Source organism: Dendrobates tinctorius, unplaced genomic scaffold (genome assembly GCF_039654945.1).
Source record: "Dendrobates tinctorius isolate UK_male_01 unplaced genomic scaffold, ASM3965494v1 ptg000046l, whole genome shotgun sequence".
NCBI classification, from domain to species: domain Eukaryota; kingdom Metazoa; phylum Chordata; class Amphibia; order Anura; family Dendrobatidae; genus Dendrobates; species Dendrobates tinctorius.
In genome coordinates this window covers 35768675-35787592 of record NW_027361714.1, presented here as the reverse complement: position 1 = coordinate 35787592, position 18918 = coordinate 35768675, and the positions used below count along the sequence as shown (strand labels likewise).

The following is an 18918-nucleotide window of genomic DNA, read 5'->3' as shown; positions in this document are numbered from 1 at the left end:
GTACTAATATATAAATCTAGCACTTACATTTTTTCCAATGGTGTATGAACTCCACAGTGGCATCTTTAAGTTGTAGCTGAAACCACTCACATATTTTTTATGATATAAGATACAATAGCTGCTATTTTGCAAAACCACTGGTCTTCCATACGGTAGATTAAGCTTTTTAGTGTCTGATTCTGTAAATTGTGAAGATAATAGAAAGCATGAAGTAAATATGTTTTAGCCATAATTGCCATTTTACACACAAACACACACATACTATCTTGACAAAGTATTCATAGCCTGTGAATTTTTCCATATTTTTTCCATGTTACACCCTTAAACTTAAATGTATTTTCTTTGGATATACTAACACAAAAGGGCATGTCCTGTATTTATGAAGTGTAAAAGGAAATTATACATGGTTTTCTAATTATTTAAAAAATATCAATCTGAAAATTGTGTTTTGCATTTGTATTCAGCCCCCCTGAGTCAATACTTTGTAGAACCATCTTTAGCTGAAATTATTGTTTTTTGGGGTATGTCTCTACCAGAGGCTCATTTTTTTGCCTATTCTTTGCAGACTAGCTCTAGCTCAGTGAGATCGGATGGAGACGTCTGTGAACATCAATCTTCACGTGTTGCCACAAATTTTCAATGGAATTTAGGTCTGGACTATGACTAGGCCATTGACACACATGAGGAAGCGGGTAGCGAAACGTGCGTTGGAGTGGTGTGTGCAGGGGGCAGTGGCTGATCCTTTGGCTGGTATGTACTGGTGAATTTCACATGCACATTGCACTTTGTACTCATTACCAATTAATCCTACTGGGTTGGTATTCACAGCACATGCACTTTACTTTGAGTCAGATAACCCAGCAGGTCATTACATGCACTTTTGTATGTTGTTATATAAATTTTTTAATTATGATTACAAATAGTTTGTATCACCAATATTTTTTGGTATATAATTGTGCATTTTTTTATGGAATTGTGTAACTTATTCACAGAATATTATTTTCACTTTTTTCAGCATATTTTTTTTTATAGCCCTCACTCCTTCATTAGTGCATATATTTCACTTTATTAGCCATTGTGATTTTGCCTCTTATCCTCTGCACAGAGCTATGCTTTTAAAAAAATTTTTTTTTAATATATATGTGATTTATTACTAAATTCTTTTTGTAAAATATTTGTCTCATCATTATTATATTTTTTGTTGTCATTTATGTCCTTTTTTGTGATACAATAAATTTGATATTTTTATCATGATTTTTTTGTGAATGTCTTTTGTTAGGGATATATTTCTCAAGGATTACCCAGTATTTAGCACCATACATTTTCCCCATCAAATCTGACCAGCTTCCCTGTCCCTTTGATGAAGAAATCTGCTTTATAGTTTATCTTTAACCCCTTCCTGACATGAGACGTACTATCCCGTCCATGGGACCCGGGTCCCTATGCCCATGGACGGGATAGTACGTCTACCGCGATCAGCGGCGCCCACGTGGTGAGCGCCGCTGATCGCGGCCGGGTGTCAGCTGATTATCACAGCTGACACCCGGCACAATGTGTCAGGGGCGGTCACGGACCGCCCCCGACACGTTAACCCCTTGCACACCGCGATCAAACATGATCGCGGTGTACCGGGGGTTAAAGGGAAGCATCGGCAGGGAGGGGGCTCCCTCCTTGCTTCCCTGAGCCCCCCACGGCAGCGCAATGTGCAGCGCTGCTGCGGGGGGCTCCTTTCCTGCAGGCCCCCGAATCTAAGATGGCGACGGGGGCCTTCGGGGGCCTGCAGGAAGCTGGCTTCCTCAGTGCGTGCAAAGCGCAGGCATGAGGAAGCCTTCTGCAGTGCCTGTGACAGATTGCTGATCTGTCACAGTGATCTGTGATGTGACAGATCAGCGATCTGTCACAGGACAGTGATGTCCCACCTGGGACTATTTAATAAAGTAAAAAAAAAAATAAAAAAAAAAGTTAAAATAAATTAAAAAAAATCGCCAAATAAATTAGAAAAAAAAAAAAAATATTCCCCCAAATAAATCCATTTTTTAGAAATAAAAAAAACAAAACAATAAAAGTACACATATTAGGTATCGCCGCGTCCGAAACGACCTGCCCTATAAAACTGTCCCATTAGTTAACCCCTTTAGCGAACCCCTTAAAAAATAAAAATAAAAAACGAAGCAAAAAATAATGATTTATTATCATACCGCCAAACAAAAAGTGTAATAACGCGCGATCAAAAAGACGAATATAAATATCCATGCTACCGCTGAAAACATCATCTTGTCCCGCAAAAAACTAGCTGCCACACAGCATCAACAGCAAAAAAATAAAAAAGTTATAGCTCGCAGAATAAAGCGATGCAAAAATAATTATTTTTTATATAAAATAGTTTTCATTGCATAAAACCGACAAAACAAAAAAACGACCTAAATAAGGTATCTCTGTAAGCATACTGACCCGAAGAATAAAACCGCTTTATCAATTTTATCGCAAGCGGAACGGTGTAAACGCACCCCCCCAAAAGAAATTCATGAAACGCTGGTTTTTGTTCATTCTGCGTCCCAAAAATCGGAATAAAAAGTGATCAAAAAATGTCACGTGCCCGAAAATGGTACCAATAAAAACGTCAACTCATCCCGCAAAAAATAAGACCTCACATTACTCGGTGGGTCAAAATACGGAAAAATTAGAGCTCTCAATATGTGGTGATGCAAAAACTATTTTTACAATAAAAAGCGTCTTTTAGCGTGTGACAGCTGCCAAACATAAAAACCGCCATAAATAGTAAATCAAACCCCCCGTTATCACCCCCTTAGTTAGGGAAAAATAATAAAATAAAAAAATGTATTTATTTCCATTTTTCCATTAGGGTTAGGGTTAGGGTTAGGGCTAGGGTTAGGGCTGAGATTAGGGTTAGGGGTGTGTTGGGGTTCGGGTTGGAGTTAGAATTGGGGGTTTCCACTGTTTGGGTACATCAGGGGCTCTCCAAATGCAACATGGCATCTGATCTCAATTCCAGCCAATTCTGAGTTGAAAAAGTCAAATGGTGCTCCTTCCCTTCCAAGCTCTGCCATGCGCCCAAACAGTGTTTTACCCCCACATGTAGGGTATCAGCCTACTCAGGTCAAATTGCAAAACAATTTTTGGGGTCCAATTTCTCCTGTTACACTTAGGAAAATAAAAAATTGGGGGCAAAAATATCATTTTTGTGTAAAAAAATGATTTTTTTATTTTCACGACCGAGCGTTATAAACTTCTGTGAAGCACTTGGGGGTTCAAAGTGCTCACCACACATCTAGATAAGTTCCGTGGGGGGCCTAGTGTCCAAAATGGGGTCACTTGTGGGGCGTTTCAATAGTTTAGGTACATCAGGGGCTCTCCAAACGCACATGACACCCGCAGACCATTCCATCAAAGTCTGCATTCCAAAATGTCACTGCTTCCCTTCCGAGCCCCGACGTGTGTCCATACAGTAGTTTTCTCCCACATATGGGGTGTCAGCGTACTCATGACAAATTGGACAACAACTTTTGGGGTCCAATTTCTCCTGTTACCCTTGGGAAAATAAAAAAATTGGGGACTAATTGATCATGTTTGTGGAAAAAATACGATTTTTTTATTTTCATGCCCGGGCATTATAAACTTCTGTGAAGCCCTTGGGGGTTCAAAGTGCTCACAACACATCTAGATAAGTTCCTTAGGGGGTCTCGTTTCCAAAATGGGGTCATTTGTGGGGGTTTCCACTGTTTAGGTACATTAGGGGCTCTCCAAAGGCAACATGACACTCGCAGAACATTCCCTCAAAGTCTGCATTACAAAACGTCACTACTTCCTTTCCGAGCCCCGACGTGTGTCCATACAGTAGTTTTCTCCCACATATGGGGTGTCAGCGTACTCAGGACAAATTGGACAACAACTTTTGGGGTCCAATTTCTCCTGGTACCCTTGGAAAAATAAAAAAATGGTGACTAAAAGATCATGTTTGTGGAAAAAATACGAATTTTTTATTTTCACGCCCGGGCGTTATAAACTTCTGTGAAGCACTGGGGGGGTTCAAAGTGCTCACCACACATCTAGATAAGTTCCTTAGGGGGTCTAATTTCCAAAATGGTGTCATTTGTCGGGGGTTTTCACTGTTTTGGTATATCAGGGGTTTTCCAATCGTGACATGATGTCCGATCTCAATTCCAGCCAAAAACGTCAAATGGCGCTGCTTCCCTTCCGAGCTCTGCCATGCGCCCAAATAGTGGTTTACCCCCACATGTGGGGTATCAGCGTACTCAGGACAAATTGCACAATAACTTTTAGGGTCCTGTTACCCTTGGAAAAATAAGAATTGAGGGTGAAAAGATCATTTTTGTGGAAAAAATATGATTTTTTAATTGTACGGCTTTATGTTATAAACTTCTGTGAAGCCCTTGGGGGTTCAAAGTTCTCACCACACATCTAGATAAGTTCCTTAGGGGGTCTAGTTTCCAAAATGGTGTCATTTGTGGGGGGTTTCCACTGTTTTGGTATATCAGGGGTTTTCCAATCGCGACATGATGTCCGATCTCAATTCCAGCCAAAAACGTCAAATGGCGCTGCTTCCCTTCTGAGCTCTGCCATGCGCCCAAATAGTGGTTTACCCCCACATGTGGGGTATCAGCGTACTCAGGACAAATTGCACAATATCTTTTAGGGTCCTGTTACCCTTGGGAAAATAAAAATTGGGGTGAAAAGATCATTTTTGTGGAAAAAATATGATTTTTTTAATTGTACCGCTGTACGTTATAAACTTCTGTAAAGCCCTTGTGGGTTCAAAGTTCTCACCACATATCTAGATAAGTTCCTTGGGGGGTCTAGTTTCCAAAATGGGGTCACTTGTAGGGGGTTTCCACTGTTTAGGTACATCAGGGACTCTCCAAACGTGACGTGGCGTCCGATCTGAATTCCAGCCAATTTTGCATTGAAAAAGTCAAACGGCGCTCCTTCCATTCTGAGCTCTGCCATGCGCCGAAACAGTCGTTCCTCCCCACATATCAGGTATCAGCGTACTCAGGACAAATTGCACAATAACTTTTGCAGTCCAATTTCTCCTGTTACCCTTGGTAAAATAAAAAAAAAATTGAACCTGAAGTATTGTTTTTGTGAAAAAAAAGTTAGATGTTCATTTTTTTTTAAATATTCAAAAAAATTCCTGTGATGCACCTAAAGGGTTAATAAACTTCTTGAATGTGGTTTTGAGCACCTTAAGGGGTGCAGTTTTTAGAATGGTGTCACTTTTGGGTATTTTCTATCATATAGACCCCTCAAAGTGACCTCAAATGTGATGTGGTCCTAAAAATAAAATGGTGCTGTAAAAATGAGAAATCGCTGGTCAACTTTTAACCCTTATAACTTCCTAACAAAAAAAAATTTTGGTTCCAAAATTGTGCTGATGTAAAGTAAACATGTGGGAAATGTTAGTTATCAAGTTTTTTGTGTGCTGTATCTCTGTGATTTAAGGGCATAAAAATTCAAAGTTGGAAAATTGCGAAATTTTCAAAATTTTCGCCAAATTTCCGTTTTTCCCACAAATAAACGCAAGTTATTTGAATGAAATTTTACCACTAACATGAAGTACAATATTTCCCGAGAAAACAATGTCAGAATCACCGGGATCCATGGAAGCGTTCCAGAGTTATGACCTCATAAAGGTACAGTGGTCAGAATTGTAAAAATTGGCCCGGTCATGAACGTGCAAACCATCCTTGGGGGTGAAGGGGTTAATCCTCATTTGAAGTTTTCTGCTATTTAGATTTTGGTGCACAGGCGCTGGACTGTGCACTGGTTCTTCTCCATGTCCGTGATTCCCCGGCCCCTTCACCTGCCTTCAGTCTGTGAAATGACAGGTCGCAAATGAGATTTCAAACAGAGGAGGAGGCAAAAGGTTCAAACACTGGAAGCAGGCGGAGGGTCTGAGAATCACCAACGGAAAGGAGAAGATTCTTCAAATGGTGATTAAAGAAGAACAACAAACCAAATTTCTTCATCTAAGGTATCAATGTATTCAGTATCACAGCACCAATACTGCCATGGCTGTACTTTACATTACACAATCGTGCTGACAGGTTCTCTTTAACCACTTCATGATCGGAGCTTTTTTCGGTTTTGCATTTTCGCTTTTTACTCCCCTTCTTCCCAGAGCCATAACTTTTATTTTTCTGTCAATATGGCCATGTGAGGGCTTTTTTCTTGTGGGATAAGTTGAACTTTTGAATGACTCCATTGGTTTCAGTATATCGTGTACTGGAAAATGGGAAAAAAAAATTCAAAGTGCAGTGAAATTGCAAAAAAAGGGCACAGTTGTTTTTTGTTTTCTTTTTTTAATCAAATTTTTTTTATTATTAAAATTATTTTTATAACAATACAATACAAAACAACAATCCAACCATAAACGGGACCCATTGTTTTGCTTTTTTTTTTTACTATGTTCACTAAATGCTAAAACGGACCTGCCAAAAGGATTCTCCAGGTCATTACGAGTTCATAGACTCCAATCATGTCTAGGTTCATTTTTATCTATGTGGTGAAAAAAAGTTCCAAACTTTGTTTAAAAAAAAGCGCCTTTTTCCGATATCTGTAGCGTCTCCATTTTTCGTGTTTTCGTGTTTGGTGAGAGCTTATTTTTTGCATGCCTAGCTGACGTTTTTAATGATACCATTTTGGTGCAGATACGATCTATCGATCGCCAGTTATTGCATGTTAATGCAATGCTGTGGTGACCAAAAAAACACAATTCTGGACTTTTGACTTTTTTTTCACTACGGCGTTTAGCAAACAGGTTAATCCTTTTTTTTCACTTATAGATCGGACGATTATGAACGCGGCAATACCAAATATGTACGTTTGATTTTTTTTTATTGTTTTATATTGAATGGGGCAAAAGGAGGGAGATTTGAACTTTCATATTTTTAAAAAAATTTTAATATTTTTAAAAACATTTTTTTTTACCTTTTTTTCTAGTCTCCATGGGAGACTAGAAGCTTCCATAACCCGATTGGCCCTGCTACATAGAGGCGATGATCAGATAACCTGTATGTAGCAGAATTACTGGACGACGCTCACAGCAAGTCGGAAGTGACAACCATAGAGGTCTACCGGAGACCTCTGGTTGTCATGCCAACCCATCGGTGACCCGCGATCACGTGATGGAATCGCATGTTAAATGCCAATGTCAGCGTTTGACAGCGGCATTTAATGGGTTAATAGCCACGGGTGGATCGCGATTCCACACACGGCTGTTCTGGGCACACGTCAGTTTCTCAAAACAGTTTATATAGCATAGTTTATATCAGCAGCATTTTAAAGTACATGTGCTACATTGATTTCTTTCTACTCTATTTTGAGAGATGCAGTGATTGAAAAACAATTTTTATTCTTTATGACATTCATCATATGAGTTAACTAATATATTTTGATGGATCAAACTTTTATGAAAGCATCAACACCAAAAGTTCTTAATTTTTAAGTATTTTATTATGTGGATTTATTTAAACTATTCTTATATATTTTTAGTCTGCCAAGGAGATTGCAATTTTAGTATTACGGAATATAATGGAATTAATGCTTTGCTGTGAGTACCAACATGGCGGCAATTGGGGCCTTCAGTTGGCCATCAGCTGCCATGGTTAGTTACCCAGTAGTATGAAGATAGGAATAATTTGTAGATGCGTCACACGCTTTTGTGTATGGAAGACGCCAATTCTCAGCGATTTATTCAAACAAGTGGTTTTTTATTCAATTCTACGCATTTCAAAGTGGTAACTACTTCTTCCTCAGGAAATTACCACATACTTCTTCTGATGAAGAAGTGCTTGACACTTTGAAACCTGTAGAATAGAATAAAAACCACATGTTTGAATAAATCGCTGAGATTTGACGTCTTCCATATACAGCAGCGCGGGAGGTATCCACAAATCATTCCTACTTGTCGGTTTTGCAACCCGTGGATCCGCAGCAGCTGTGCAAATGATTTAAAAACGACTTTTAAATCATAAATCAGGTTAATACAATCTGATAAAGAACTATATCTGTATGTCAGATACGACCTTATTGAAGCTACTTTCTCCCTTGTATTTTATCATGATTATTACCCATTGGCACCTCAGGTTTGTGCCTTTGGTAATATACATAGTAACATAATATATAAGGTTGAAAGGAGACTTTAGGTCCATCTAGTTCAACCCATAGCCTAACATGTTGATCCAGAGGAAGGCAAAAAAGCCCATGCGGCAAACACTAAGCTCCACTTTGGTGAAAAAAATTCCTTCCTGACTCCACATACGGCAATCAGACTAGTTCCCTGGATCAAGAAATCTAGTGTATTCACCCTGTAACATTATACTTTTCAAGAAAGGCATCCAGGCATTTGAAGGGATGACCCACAACCATGATTGCAACACTTAAATGGAGCTGTAAAATATTAACAGCAACAAGTAGATAAACAGCAATGATGGGAGCCAACACAGCCAGCACTTGGCATGTAAATGGAGGGCTCAGCTCTTGAGCCCGCTCCATAGAACAGCTTTTGAGATGCATGTGACGGCAGACTTGTGAATCCCCACTGCTCATGATGTGAACGCTGTCAGTATTCTGTGATACCAGCTCCAGGAGCAAGTGGGTGGTCATGTGACTGCAAGTATGCTATATGCATGCTCCCAGCCACATTCCGACTTGACGTATCACCTGAATTGAGCAATGCCGTACACATCTAGATGGAATATGAATGTCACTGCGTGTGTGAAAATTGCAACCTTGTGGTCACATGACCGCCAACTCCCGATGGGGACATCGGTGAATAATGACAGCTCATAGACAGTGAGCTGTTAGGATTCACAACTCAGAGTGACTGCAGACTTGTACCCTAAGGTCGAATAACTTTAAACTAGATACCAAAATAATTCTGCAGGAGAATGTTGCATGCCTGAAGAACAACTGGGGACCTTCAGAAGAAGAGGGAAGAGGTTTTCACAGCATTTATCTTTTCAGTCACATACATTAAGTTGTGAGACGTCACATCTATTCCCCCTATTTTAGGCCCCACATCTGGCTTTACATTTTTGAATTCTCTTCTAGCTATTGTTATCATTTTAACTTTAGCTAACTTGTAATGTCTACCTTGTTGAGGTGTGAGTGTTATTTGTCTTTTGTATCCAGCTTCTGTCTGCAAGAAAATAAATTGTATTAAGGCATTTACATAAACTAACTTTATAGTACATGCAGTTGCATTATGCCATAGTATAGCACTCAGTCTAATATGCGTACATACTGTGCTTCTGTAACTTTATACAGCAGTACGCGGCATGCTTCAACATCTTGCGTGGCCTTGAAAAAGTATAAGGACATGCAAACCTGCACTTGTACTCATGAGCTCTCTCACTCTTTAGCAGAACACATAAAATTAATTTTAATAAAAGGACTATACAGCCATTCAGACATGGATATTAAAAGTACCATAAGTAGAAATCAGTTCTAAATATAGATCAGCAAATAATTTAATTAGAATTTAATTCCCCTCGAATTTTACAACTACTTAAACTTCCCAAAATACTAAAACTTCCCAAAATACTAATTTTGAAAAAGAAAAAAAATTATTATTAATAAATAATAATAAGACTCATCTCTCCGCTCACCCATCCCGCCACTTACTGTGCAGTCCTCCGTACCTCCTCTTCACCTATAACACACATCCTCTTTACCCTGCTTTACTCTGGGTTGGGTCTTCCAGAAAAGAGGACGCCTCTGACGTTACGACAAACTTCATGCTGTTGTGGCATATATCTTTCCCCAAGGTGCTGACTAGGCATTGGGCAATGCACATCATAACATGATGGTACACAGTGAAGTCAGAGGCCTCCTCAGTGCCAGAAGAGCCATAAACTTGAAAGAAGAACCGCAAAGGAACGGATGGTGGGATGTGGGGATGGTGGGGTAGGTGACAAAATATTTTTTTTTAAACATACGTTTATTATGCCATTAGGTCTGAATGATGTTTTGGCCAATTCAAATCTTGACAGATTTGATCATCTCTAGCTCTAAGTGATTTCTTTAATAATGTATGCAGTTTGTAATGTGAAATTTAGCAGTGTATTTGCTTCAAGTTCTCTAACAATGGCAATCTGTTGTACTTACTAGGGAATCACAAGAGCAGCCAAAACTGTTCACCTTGGCGCCATGGATAACAGAACACTGGAAAGGTTCAGAGAGCTCTTTTGGTAAGGATGGCTCGTAAACAGGCTCTTTAAGTAAATGGTTCAGACTTCCACGGGTTCCATTATTGGGTGCAGGTTCAATTTCTAACAAATCTGCAAAAGACAACAGAAGTGTCTATGTAAAATGTGAAATGCAAATCTAAATGTTATAAAGATACCAAAACTCAGTGGTCCTCCTCAGCCACCCACACAGATGGGCACACATTAGACCTTGTCTTCACCTGTCTCTGCTCTCTTTCTAACTTCACCACCTCCCCTCTCCCTCTATCTGAACACCATCTACTCACTTTCTCATCCCTGTCCTCCTCACCTGGCACCCATGTCCAGCAACACGCGCACCCCCACAGAAACCTTGCACACCTAGACACCCACGTGATCTCTGACTCTATTCTACCACTGGCATCCATATCCTCACTCCATGACACAGACGGTGCCACTGCTTTCTACAATGCCAGTCTCGCAACAGCTATTGACACGGTTGCCCCTCTCGTTCATGGCAGAATGCGACGTATCAACAGACAACCCTGGCACAATAACACCACTAAAAAGCTCCTGGAGCAAGTGTCCAGGATTTCAGAGCGGCGCTGGAAGAAAACAAATTCGCAAGATGACTTCACCACATTCAAACAGGCAACACTCGCTTTCAAATCTGCCCTCACCTCTGCTAAACAGGCCTACTTCACAACCCTCGTATCTTTGCTATCTTACAATCCCAAACAGTTATTCAAAACTTTTAACTCCCTCCTCCGCCCACCACAGCCTTCTCCAACCTCCCTCATCTCTGCCGAGGACTTTGCCACACACTTCAAAAACAAGATTGACCAAACAAAGCAAGTCTTCATCACTCAACCACCACAAACCCTTTGTATACCAGACCAATGCCCAAACCCCATAACCTCACTCTCCAACATCAGTGAAGGGGAGCTTGATAGTCTCTTCTCCAAATCGCACCTCACAACGTGTGCACTCGACCCCATCCCATCCCACCTCCTCTCCAACCTCACCACCACACTTATCCCATCCCTAACCCACCTCAACTTCAACCTATCACTAACGTCCGGTACCTTCCCTTCTGCTTTCAAATATGCCACAATCACGCCTATCCTTAAAAAGCCAACCCTCGACCCAACTGCTTTGTCCAGCTATCGCCCAAAATCGTTGCTCCCATTGGCTTCCAAACTCCTGGACCAGCACGTCCACGCTGATCTTTCCTCCCACCTATCATCTAACTTGCTCTTTGACAATCTACAATCTGGTTTCTGCCCCCATCACTCCACTGAGACAGCCCTGACCAAAATTACTAACGACCTTCTTACAGCCAAATCAAGTGGACAATACATTATACTCCTGCTTCTAGACCTGTCCTCTGCATTCGACACAGTTGACCACTGCCTCCTACTACAGATCCTCTCCTCCTTTGGCATCAAAGGCCTTGCCCTATCCTGGATCTCCTCATACCTTTCCAACTGCACATTCAGTGTCTCCCACTCCCACACCACCTCCTCATCCCACCCTCTTGGAGTCCCTCAAGGCTCTGTTTTAGGACCCCTACTCTTCTCAATCTATACACTTGGTCTAGGGCAACTCAAAGTCCCACGGATTCCAGTACCACCTTTATGCTGATGACACTCAGATCTACCTCTCTGGCCCAGACATCACCTCTCTGCTGTCCAGAATCCCAGAGTGTCTATCAGCCATATCCGCCTTCTTCTCCTCTCGCTTCCTCAAGCTCAATGTGGACAAATCTGAACTCATCATCTTTCCTCCATCTCACAGATCTTCCTTACCTGACCTAACTATAACAATTAATGACATCACGCTTTTCCCAGTACCGGAAGTCAGCTGCCTCGGAGTATCCTTTGACTCTGCCCTGTCCTTCAAACCGCACATCCAAGCTCTTTCTACCTCCTGTCGCCTCCAGCTCAAAAATATTTCCAGAATCCGTCCTTTCCTCAACCCTCAATCTACTAAAATGCTTGTGCATGCCCTCATCATCTCCCGCCTCGACTACTGTAACATCCTTTTCTGTGGTCTCCCTGCTAACACCCTCACACCTCTCCAGTCCATCCTTAACTCTGCCGCCCGACTAATTCATCTCTCTCCTCGCTACTCCTCCGCTTCTCCCCTCTGCAAATCTCTTCACTGGCTCCCATTTCCTCAGCGTATCCAGTTCAAATTACTAATACTGACCTACAAGGCATCTATAACCTGTCTCCCCCATATGTCTCTGAACTAATCTCCCGATACGTTCCCTCACGTAATCTCCGGTCCTCCCAAGACCTCCTTCTCTCCTCCACACTTATTTGCTCCTCACCCAACCGCCTCCAAGACTTCTCCCGAATAGCCCCTATTCTCTGGAATTCTTTGCCCCCACAAGTCCGACTATCAACCACATTTGGATCCGTCAAACGGAACCTGAAAACCCACCTCTTCAAGAAAGCCTACAGCCTGCAATGACCCCACTACCTCCTTCTCTCTCACCACTACTGGTGATATCACCTCAACCAACACCGGAACTGCTGCAACCCACCAACCTACTGTCTCCTTCCCCACCATCCTGTAGCATGTAAGTCCTCTCTCCCCTCTGTATCAGTCTGCCATTGTTAGTTTGTTTACTGTAAGTGATATCTGTAATTTGTATGTAACCCCTTCTTATGTACAGCACCATGGAATCAATGGTGCTATATAAATAAATAACAATAAATAATAATAATAAAGTACAATGAAATTACTTACCACACATCAGATTATAAATTTCGATGTTCTCAAATGGCTGCACTTCGATTCTATGCTTTAACTTAGGTCCATAACCAATGAAAAGAGCCTGCAATAAAATGAATCAGATAAGATAATGAACTTTATGACATTTTTCCATTTTTTCTCTCAATGGTCCTTAATGTAATATCCATACAGTGGATTGATTTTGCCGATTTCTAGGAAACTGTTGCACTTTACTCCGATTGTTAAGGGAATCACTTAATCTTACCTAAGCAACAGATTACTGTTTTTTTATGCATTATGATACTGCCAAATAGTCTGTAAGCATCATGATTACCTTTATTACTTGCACAGTAGTAAATAATTAGTCAATATCAGTTATTAAGCACTGTATGCTGTGAAAGAACATGAAAGAGCAATAGAATGGACAGCACATGGTCTGAGTCAGGTTACCCAACAAAGACTTTATCAATTATCATAATGAACATTATGAAAAAATTACATTCAAAAGTGGAAGGACATTCTTATTCACTTAGATTATAGGAAAACATACAGTTTAACGTGTAACTGCACTTTCAGGTAACTTTTCAGAATAAGTTGTCATCATGACCTATATTGTGTATTTTTTAGTTGTTTTTCCCTCTGCACTAGAAGCCTCAGCAGTTTGTCTTCCCCTTTCTCGATCCAGCTTTTCCTCCAACTCAACTGCCTAGACTTTTAGATCATTTGATCCCTGACAGGAGACAGAACTGTAGACAGATTTGAACAGTTTTTGATAGTGATAGATTGGGGGAAAATACAATTTTTTTAGGTTAAAATCTATAAAAATAATTATTTGTTTGTAGCAATTATTTATGAAAAAAATCAAGTGTTAATATTTCTATTGTATCTTCTATCCCCTTGGCAAATTGATTGTATGTGGCCATATGGACAACTATGCATAAAAATATAATTGATGCTCAGTACAGAAACAATCCATATGTATGAATTTATGTATTAAATGTTGCATATACTAGGCTTCCTTGTCCTTATCAGTACAAGATATAACCATCCCCCCAGTAACAGTATTGTGATGTAAAAAAAAAAAAAAAAAACTTGCAAATTATTGTTCATGCCATGTCATTATGTTAAAAAAAATTGCTGCAACGGGCGTTTCCTTCATCAGCGGAACAAATTCACTATAATTTGCAAAAAAAATACAGAACAATTCTACATCAGGCCATGGTTGACATATATATTTTTTTCACACAGATGGACAGTGATGCACTTAAATTAGGTGATGTAATCCAGGGAGGTGCTTTTTATTAAAACTGGTGTATATAATGGTAAAATTATTTTTACAATTGTATTTTTTTAATGTCATGCATCCTTTACTCAATTGTATTGTTTCAACTCAATTGTATCAATTGTAAGCCACATGCAAATTATGCTGGAAGCCCATTTGGCACTTCGAGTACATTGACACACCCCCAATACACTTCTTAAGTAATTTGCATTTGACTTGATTTCTCAGCAGCGGCACATTAGATTACAAAAAAAAGTAGAATTTTAGCTTTTGTTCTGCAGCCTACACAATAACACCACTAGTTTCAATGATAGCATTGTCCTTATAAGTGCCTGAAATGGATTGCAGAATTTGTAACAATGATTGAAAAGAAAAGTTGATAACAATTCTGCTCAACCAGTATCATGGGGAACTATGATCTTAGGCTAGTTTCACACTAGCGTATGGAGGAGCTGTGGAGGGATGCGGACTTCCTCAGTGAAGCTCCGCCCCCTGCCGCGCCTCCTCCGTGAAGCTCCAACTCCGTTGGCTTGCGGCCTGCGTACCCTATCTTTAGCATTGGGTACGCAGGCCATGCCGCTGTATGTGGATGCCTCCACATGCGTCATTTTGATGGTGCAGCGAACGCAACAAAATCCAACATGTTGCGCTCAGCGCAGGTCGCCGCAACAGGAGGCACGGCAGGGGGCAGAGTTTCACGGAAGAAGTCCGCATCCCTCAGCAGCTCCTCCATACGCTAGTGTGAAACTAGCCTTACAGATATAATTACCTGCATGTTGGTGAAAAGGTTGTCAGAACCATGAAAACCACCATTGCACACTTTTACATCTTCAGGTGACCTGAAATAGACAACAAATATGCGAAAGATCAATAATTTGCCAAATATATTTTATATGGACAAACGATTCAAAAACTGGGAAGCAAATCCGATATATAAATAAATAAATGACCAATTAACAGTGTGAAACTTGTAGCCACAGAAGGTTGAATCTGCAAAGATTCTTTTTAACCGCTAGAAATATTGCAGCAGATCACTTTCTTCTTCTCTGATTACTACAAACTTCATTAGCCTTTTCATGACCTGGAGATTTTCTATGGTCATTTTTTCCTAACCATCTAAGAGTCATAAATTTGTTATTTTTCCATCGACTTGTTACTTTGAGAGATGATCTGTAGTAATGACACCATTCATTTTACCATACTATGCACATGAAAACAGGGGTACAAAGTCTAGTGTAGTGAAAATGTGAAAAAAATGGTGGGTTTGATTTTTACAGGGTTCATGGTTTTTTAAAAATGACCCAGCAACATGATTCTCAATGTCAGCATCATTACAGTGATACCAAACTTGTTAATTTTTTTGTCTTATTTAAGGGTAGGGATGGGCAAATCCTGAAATACTCGGAATCGCTAGACTCTAACGAGTCCGACTCGGAAACTCGCTACTCGTTGCGAGTCTAGCGAGTCCAATGTTAATGAATGGGGATGCAAGTATTGCAGCGATTCCTGTGCTGCCATTTTTTTTGTTCCGCTTACTTCCCGCATGTGGCTGTGCACACCATGCGGAAAGTAAGCAGAACAATCGCGGATGGTACCCACGGTCCGGAGGAGAGGAGACTGTCCTCCGGGCTTTGGGAACCATATCCCTGTAAAAAATAGAATTTAAAAATAAAAAATATTGTTATTCTCACCCTCCGACGTCCCGCGCAGCCTTCCCGCCTCTCCACGCATCCGTTCCCAGTAGTCCTTTGCGAAAATGCCCGCGATGGCGTCCGTTCTCGTGGGATCGCGAAGTCTCGCGGTCATTCGCGCGACGTCATCGTGAATTACCGCGAGACATCGCGATCCCGCGAGAACGGACGTCATCGCAGGCATTTTCGCAAAGGATTACTGGGAACGGATGCGTGGAGAGGCGGGAAGGCTGCGCGGGACGTCGGAGGGTAAGAATAACAATATATATTTTTTTTTTTACATTTTATCTTTTACTATTGATGCTGCATAGGCGGCCTCAGTAGTAAAAAGTTGGTCACACTTGTCAAACACTATGTTTGACGAGTGTGACCAACCTGTCAATCAGTTCTCCAAGCGATGCTACAGATCGCTTGGAAAACGCTAGCATTTGCATTGGACCCGTTACTGTGCGAGTAATCGCTTGGAAACTCGCAGAGTACCGACTCCTGCGAGTCCCCTACTACTCGCAGAGTAACGAGTCCTAACGAGTAGATTCGCCCATCCCTATTTAAGGGCTATCCACGTACTAGTCAATTATTAAAATTGGATAGTACGGGGAACGCACATGGACCAAAGTTATTTAATAGGACTGGGAAAGGTGTGCAATGGGCTTAAAGGGGTATTCTCAGCTCCAAGATCATATCCCAATATGTAGTAATTGTAATAATAATAATATTAGCAAACACTTCCAGTTAAGAACTTAGCATAGTTTTCCTGATTCGTTGTGCTGCATACCCCATACAGTAGATTAGGTATCCATGTTTATGACCACTCATACAGTAACAGTTAGTTGTTAGTTGTCATAATAATGTCATCATGAATTTCTATGATACTGCAATACCCAGCATATGGGGTTAGCAACATAGCGAATCAAGAAGAACAATACTACATTTCTAATTAGAGGTATGTGCTAATATTATTATTATTACACCTCCTACATAACACTCATATAGTGGCAGTTAATTGTGAGTGGTCGTGAGCATGGATATCTAAGCTACTGCAATGCCCCACACATGTGGTAAGTGACATAGTGAGTCAGAAGAACTACACTACTATTTCTAATTAGAGGTATATGCTAATATCGTTATTATTACACTTTCTACATATTGGATAGGATCTGGGAGTAACCCTTTAACACCTGAGTCCACTCCATTCCAATACATCAGACAGAACATACTAGTAGACCAAAATCAGGCAGTGGTTAATCTCAGTCCCTCCACAAATCCCTAGCCTGTTTATCATCCTTGTATATGTTTGTGACAAATCCTAGTTGCATGCATAGTAAAGGTGGCGGTAGTGAACTACAAGTACTATGCTTCTAGCGATCAGTCATAAGAAATTGTCATAAGAAGGACTTAGGCTGTTTGCACACAGTGCATTTTTGATGCATTTTCACAGCATTTTTTCTGCATGGAAATGGGCCAAAAACGCTAAGGAATCCTTATGCAAGCGAATTCAGTGACAATCCTGAAGTGTTGTGCACATGATCAATAAATTTCCTTTGAGTATTTGCAGTGCGTTCTTTTCTGCAGCATGTTGATTCTTTTTGCGTTTCTGCAACATTTCTGCACCCATTGACTTCAATTGAGTCAGTCAAATCTGCAGCAAAAACGCAGGTATAAAAATGTTTACGGATTTGCTGAGGTTTTTTTTGCGTTCTACCGGCTTCCAATGGTGTTTCCCACACTGTCATCTGCGGGAGCAGAGGTTCTTATCGGCGGTAACGCTACCACCAGTAAGACTGTTGGTCACAGTGCTGCGGGGTGATGCTGTCAGATGTCCCGTTAAAGCTCTGGTTTAGAGTGAAATGGCCGTTGTCAGCTTCCTGTTCACTCCTACTACCACTCCCCCGGCCAACATGTATCGCATGTGCCAATAAAGCAGTAGCATTTCTTCACCAGCCCGATGAGTGCGGCCCATTTGTCTTTTCTTGGATTTGGATATCACCGCACACTGTTTTTTGGTGATGCATGTTTCTTTATTTCATCCAAACAAACAAAATTAATTGTGACTTTGAAGTAGACGACAAAGTAAAGATGTTTCGACTCCACTATAGTTGAAGGGGAAGAGTTGCAGTAACTATTGTGTTGTCTTGGTTTCCTTGGCGCACCCATGCCTATGTTTGCTGGGTGGTGCGCCAAGGAAACCAAGACAACACAGCAGTAACTGCAACTCTTCCCCATCAAATATATCCCTTCCATTTCAAGTACCAAACCACATTGTGATAAAGACCACAGTGGGATCGAAACGTCCTTACTTTGTCGCAAACTTCAAAGTCACAATTAATTTTGTTCATTCGCACGAAATAAAGAAACATGCATCACCAAAAAACAGAGTGTGCGATGAATCTCTCTAGCCTTGGTCGTGGGGTCTCAGGCCCCATTCCACCTGCACCTCAACACTGAGTGCACACCAATCTTCCAGCAACCCATCGGGCTATGCCTGCTGTCACTGATAACAGTGACAGCAGGTGCCGCTGATGGGAGATGTAGTCTCATCAACCAGCGCCTGTGCTCACAGTTAAAAAAAGAGTAAAATAATTACATATAGTACATATTCAAATAAAAATAAAAAAACATTATACTCACTTAATGCCCAATCCCCTATGCCCTTGTCTCCTATAAGAAATGTAAAATAATAAACCACCATATACTCACCTTTCCGCCGTAGTTCACGTAATCCCGAGTGTCCCACGGGATCTCACGTGTAGAACATTCACATCAGGAGATGTGACTGCTCTACCCGACTGCCAGTGATACACTGACAGGAGGTAATCGCTCCCACAGTGTATCACTGAGCTGCCATGAGAGAGTTCACCGGAGTTCGTTGGGGGATCAGTTCCACTGCTCTCACGTCACCGCTGCGTATGCGTATGTCAGTCAATCATTAAAACACTTGTTTGACCAAAAGTTATTCCTTGCTCAGGTTGTCCAAATGTACAGATATGATAATTGT

General features: G+C 40.9%; 1 protein-coding gene across 1 annotated transcript in view; it reads right to left on the bottom strand.

The window, feature by feature from the left end:
- ENPP1 (ectonucleotide pyrophosphatase/phosphodiesterase 1) overlaps nt 1-18918 on the bottom strand; it is a 181152-nt gene that overhangs the window by 19363 nt on the left and 142871 nt on the right. The window contains exons 16-20 of the mRNA XM_073575821.1: nt 15002-15071; nt 12966-13053; nt 10150-10322; nt 9136-9181; nt 28-179 (exon numbers count right to left, since the gene is read on the bottom strand). Coding sequence (XP_073431922.1) covers nt 28-179; nt 9136-9181; nt 10150-10322; nt 12966-13053; nt 15002-15071 — 529 coding nt within the window. The remainder of the gene's footprint in view (nt 1-27; nt 180-9135; nt 9182-10149; nt 10323-12965; nt 13054-15001; nt 15072-18918) is intronic.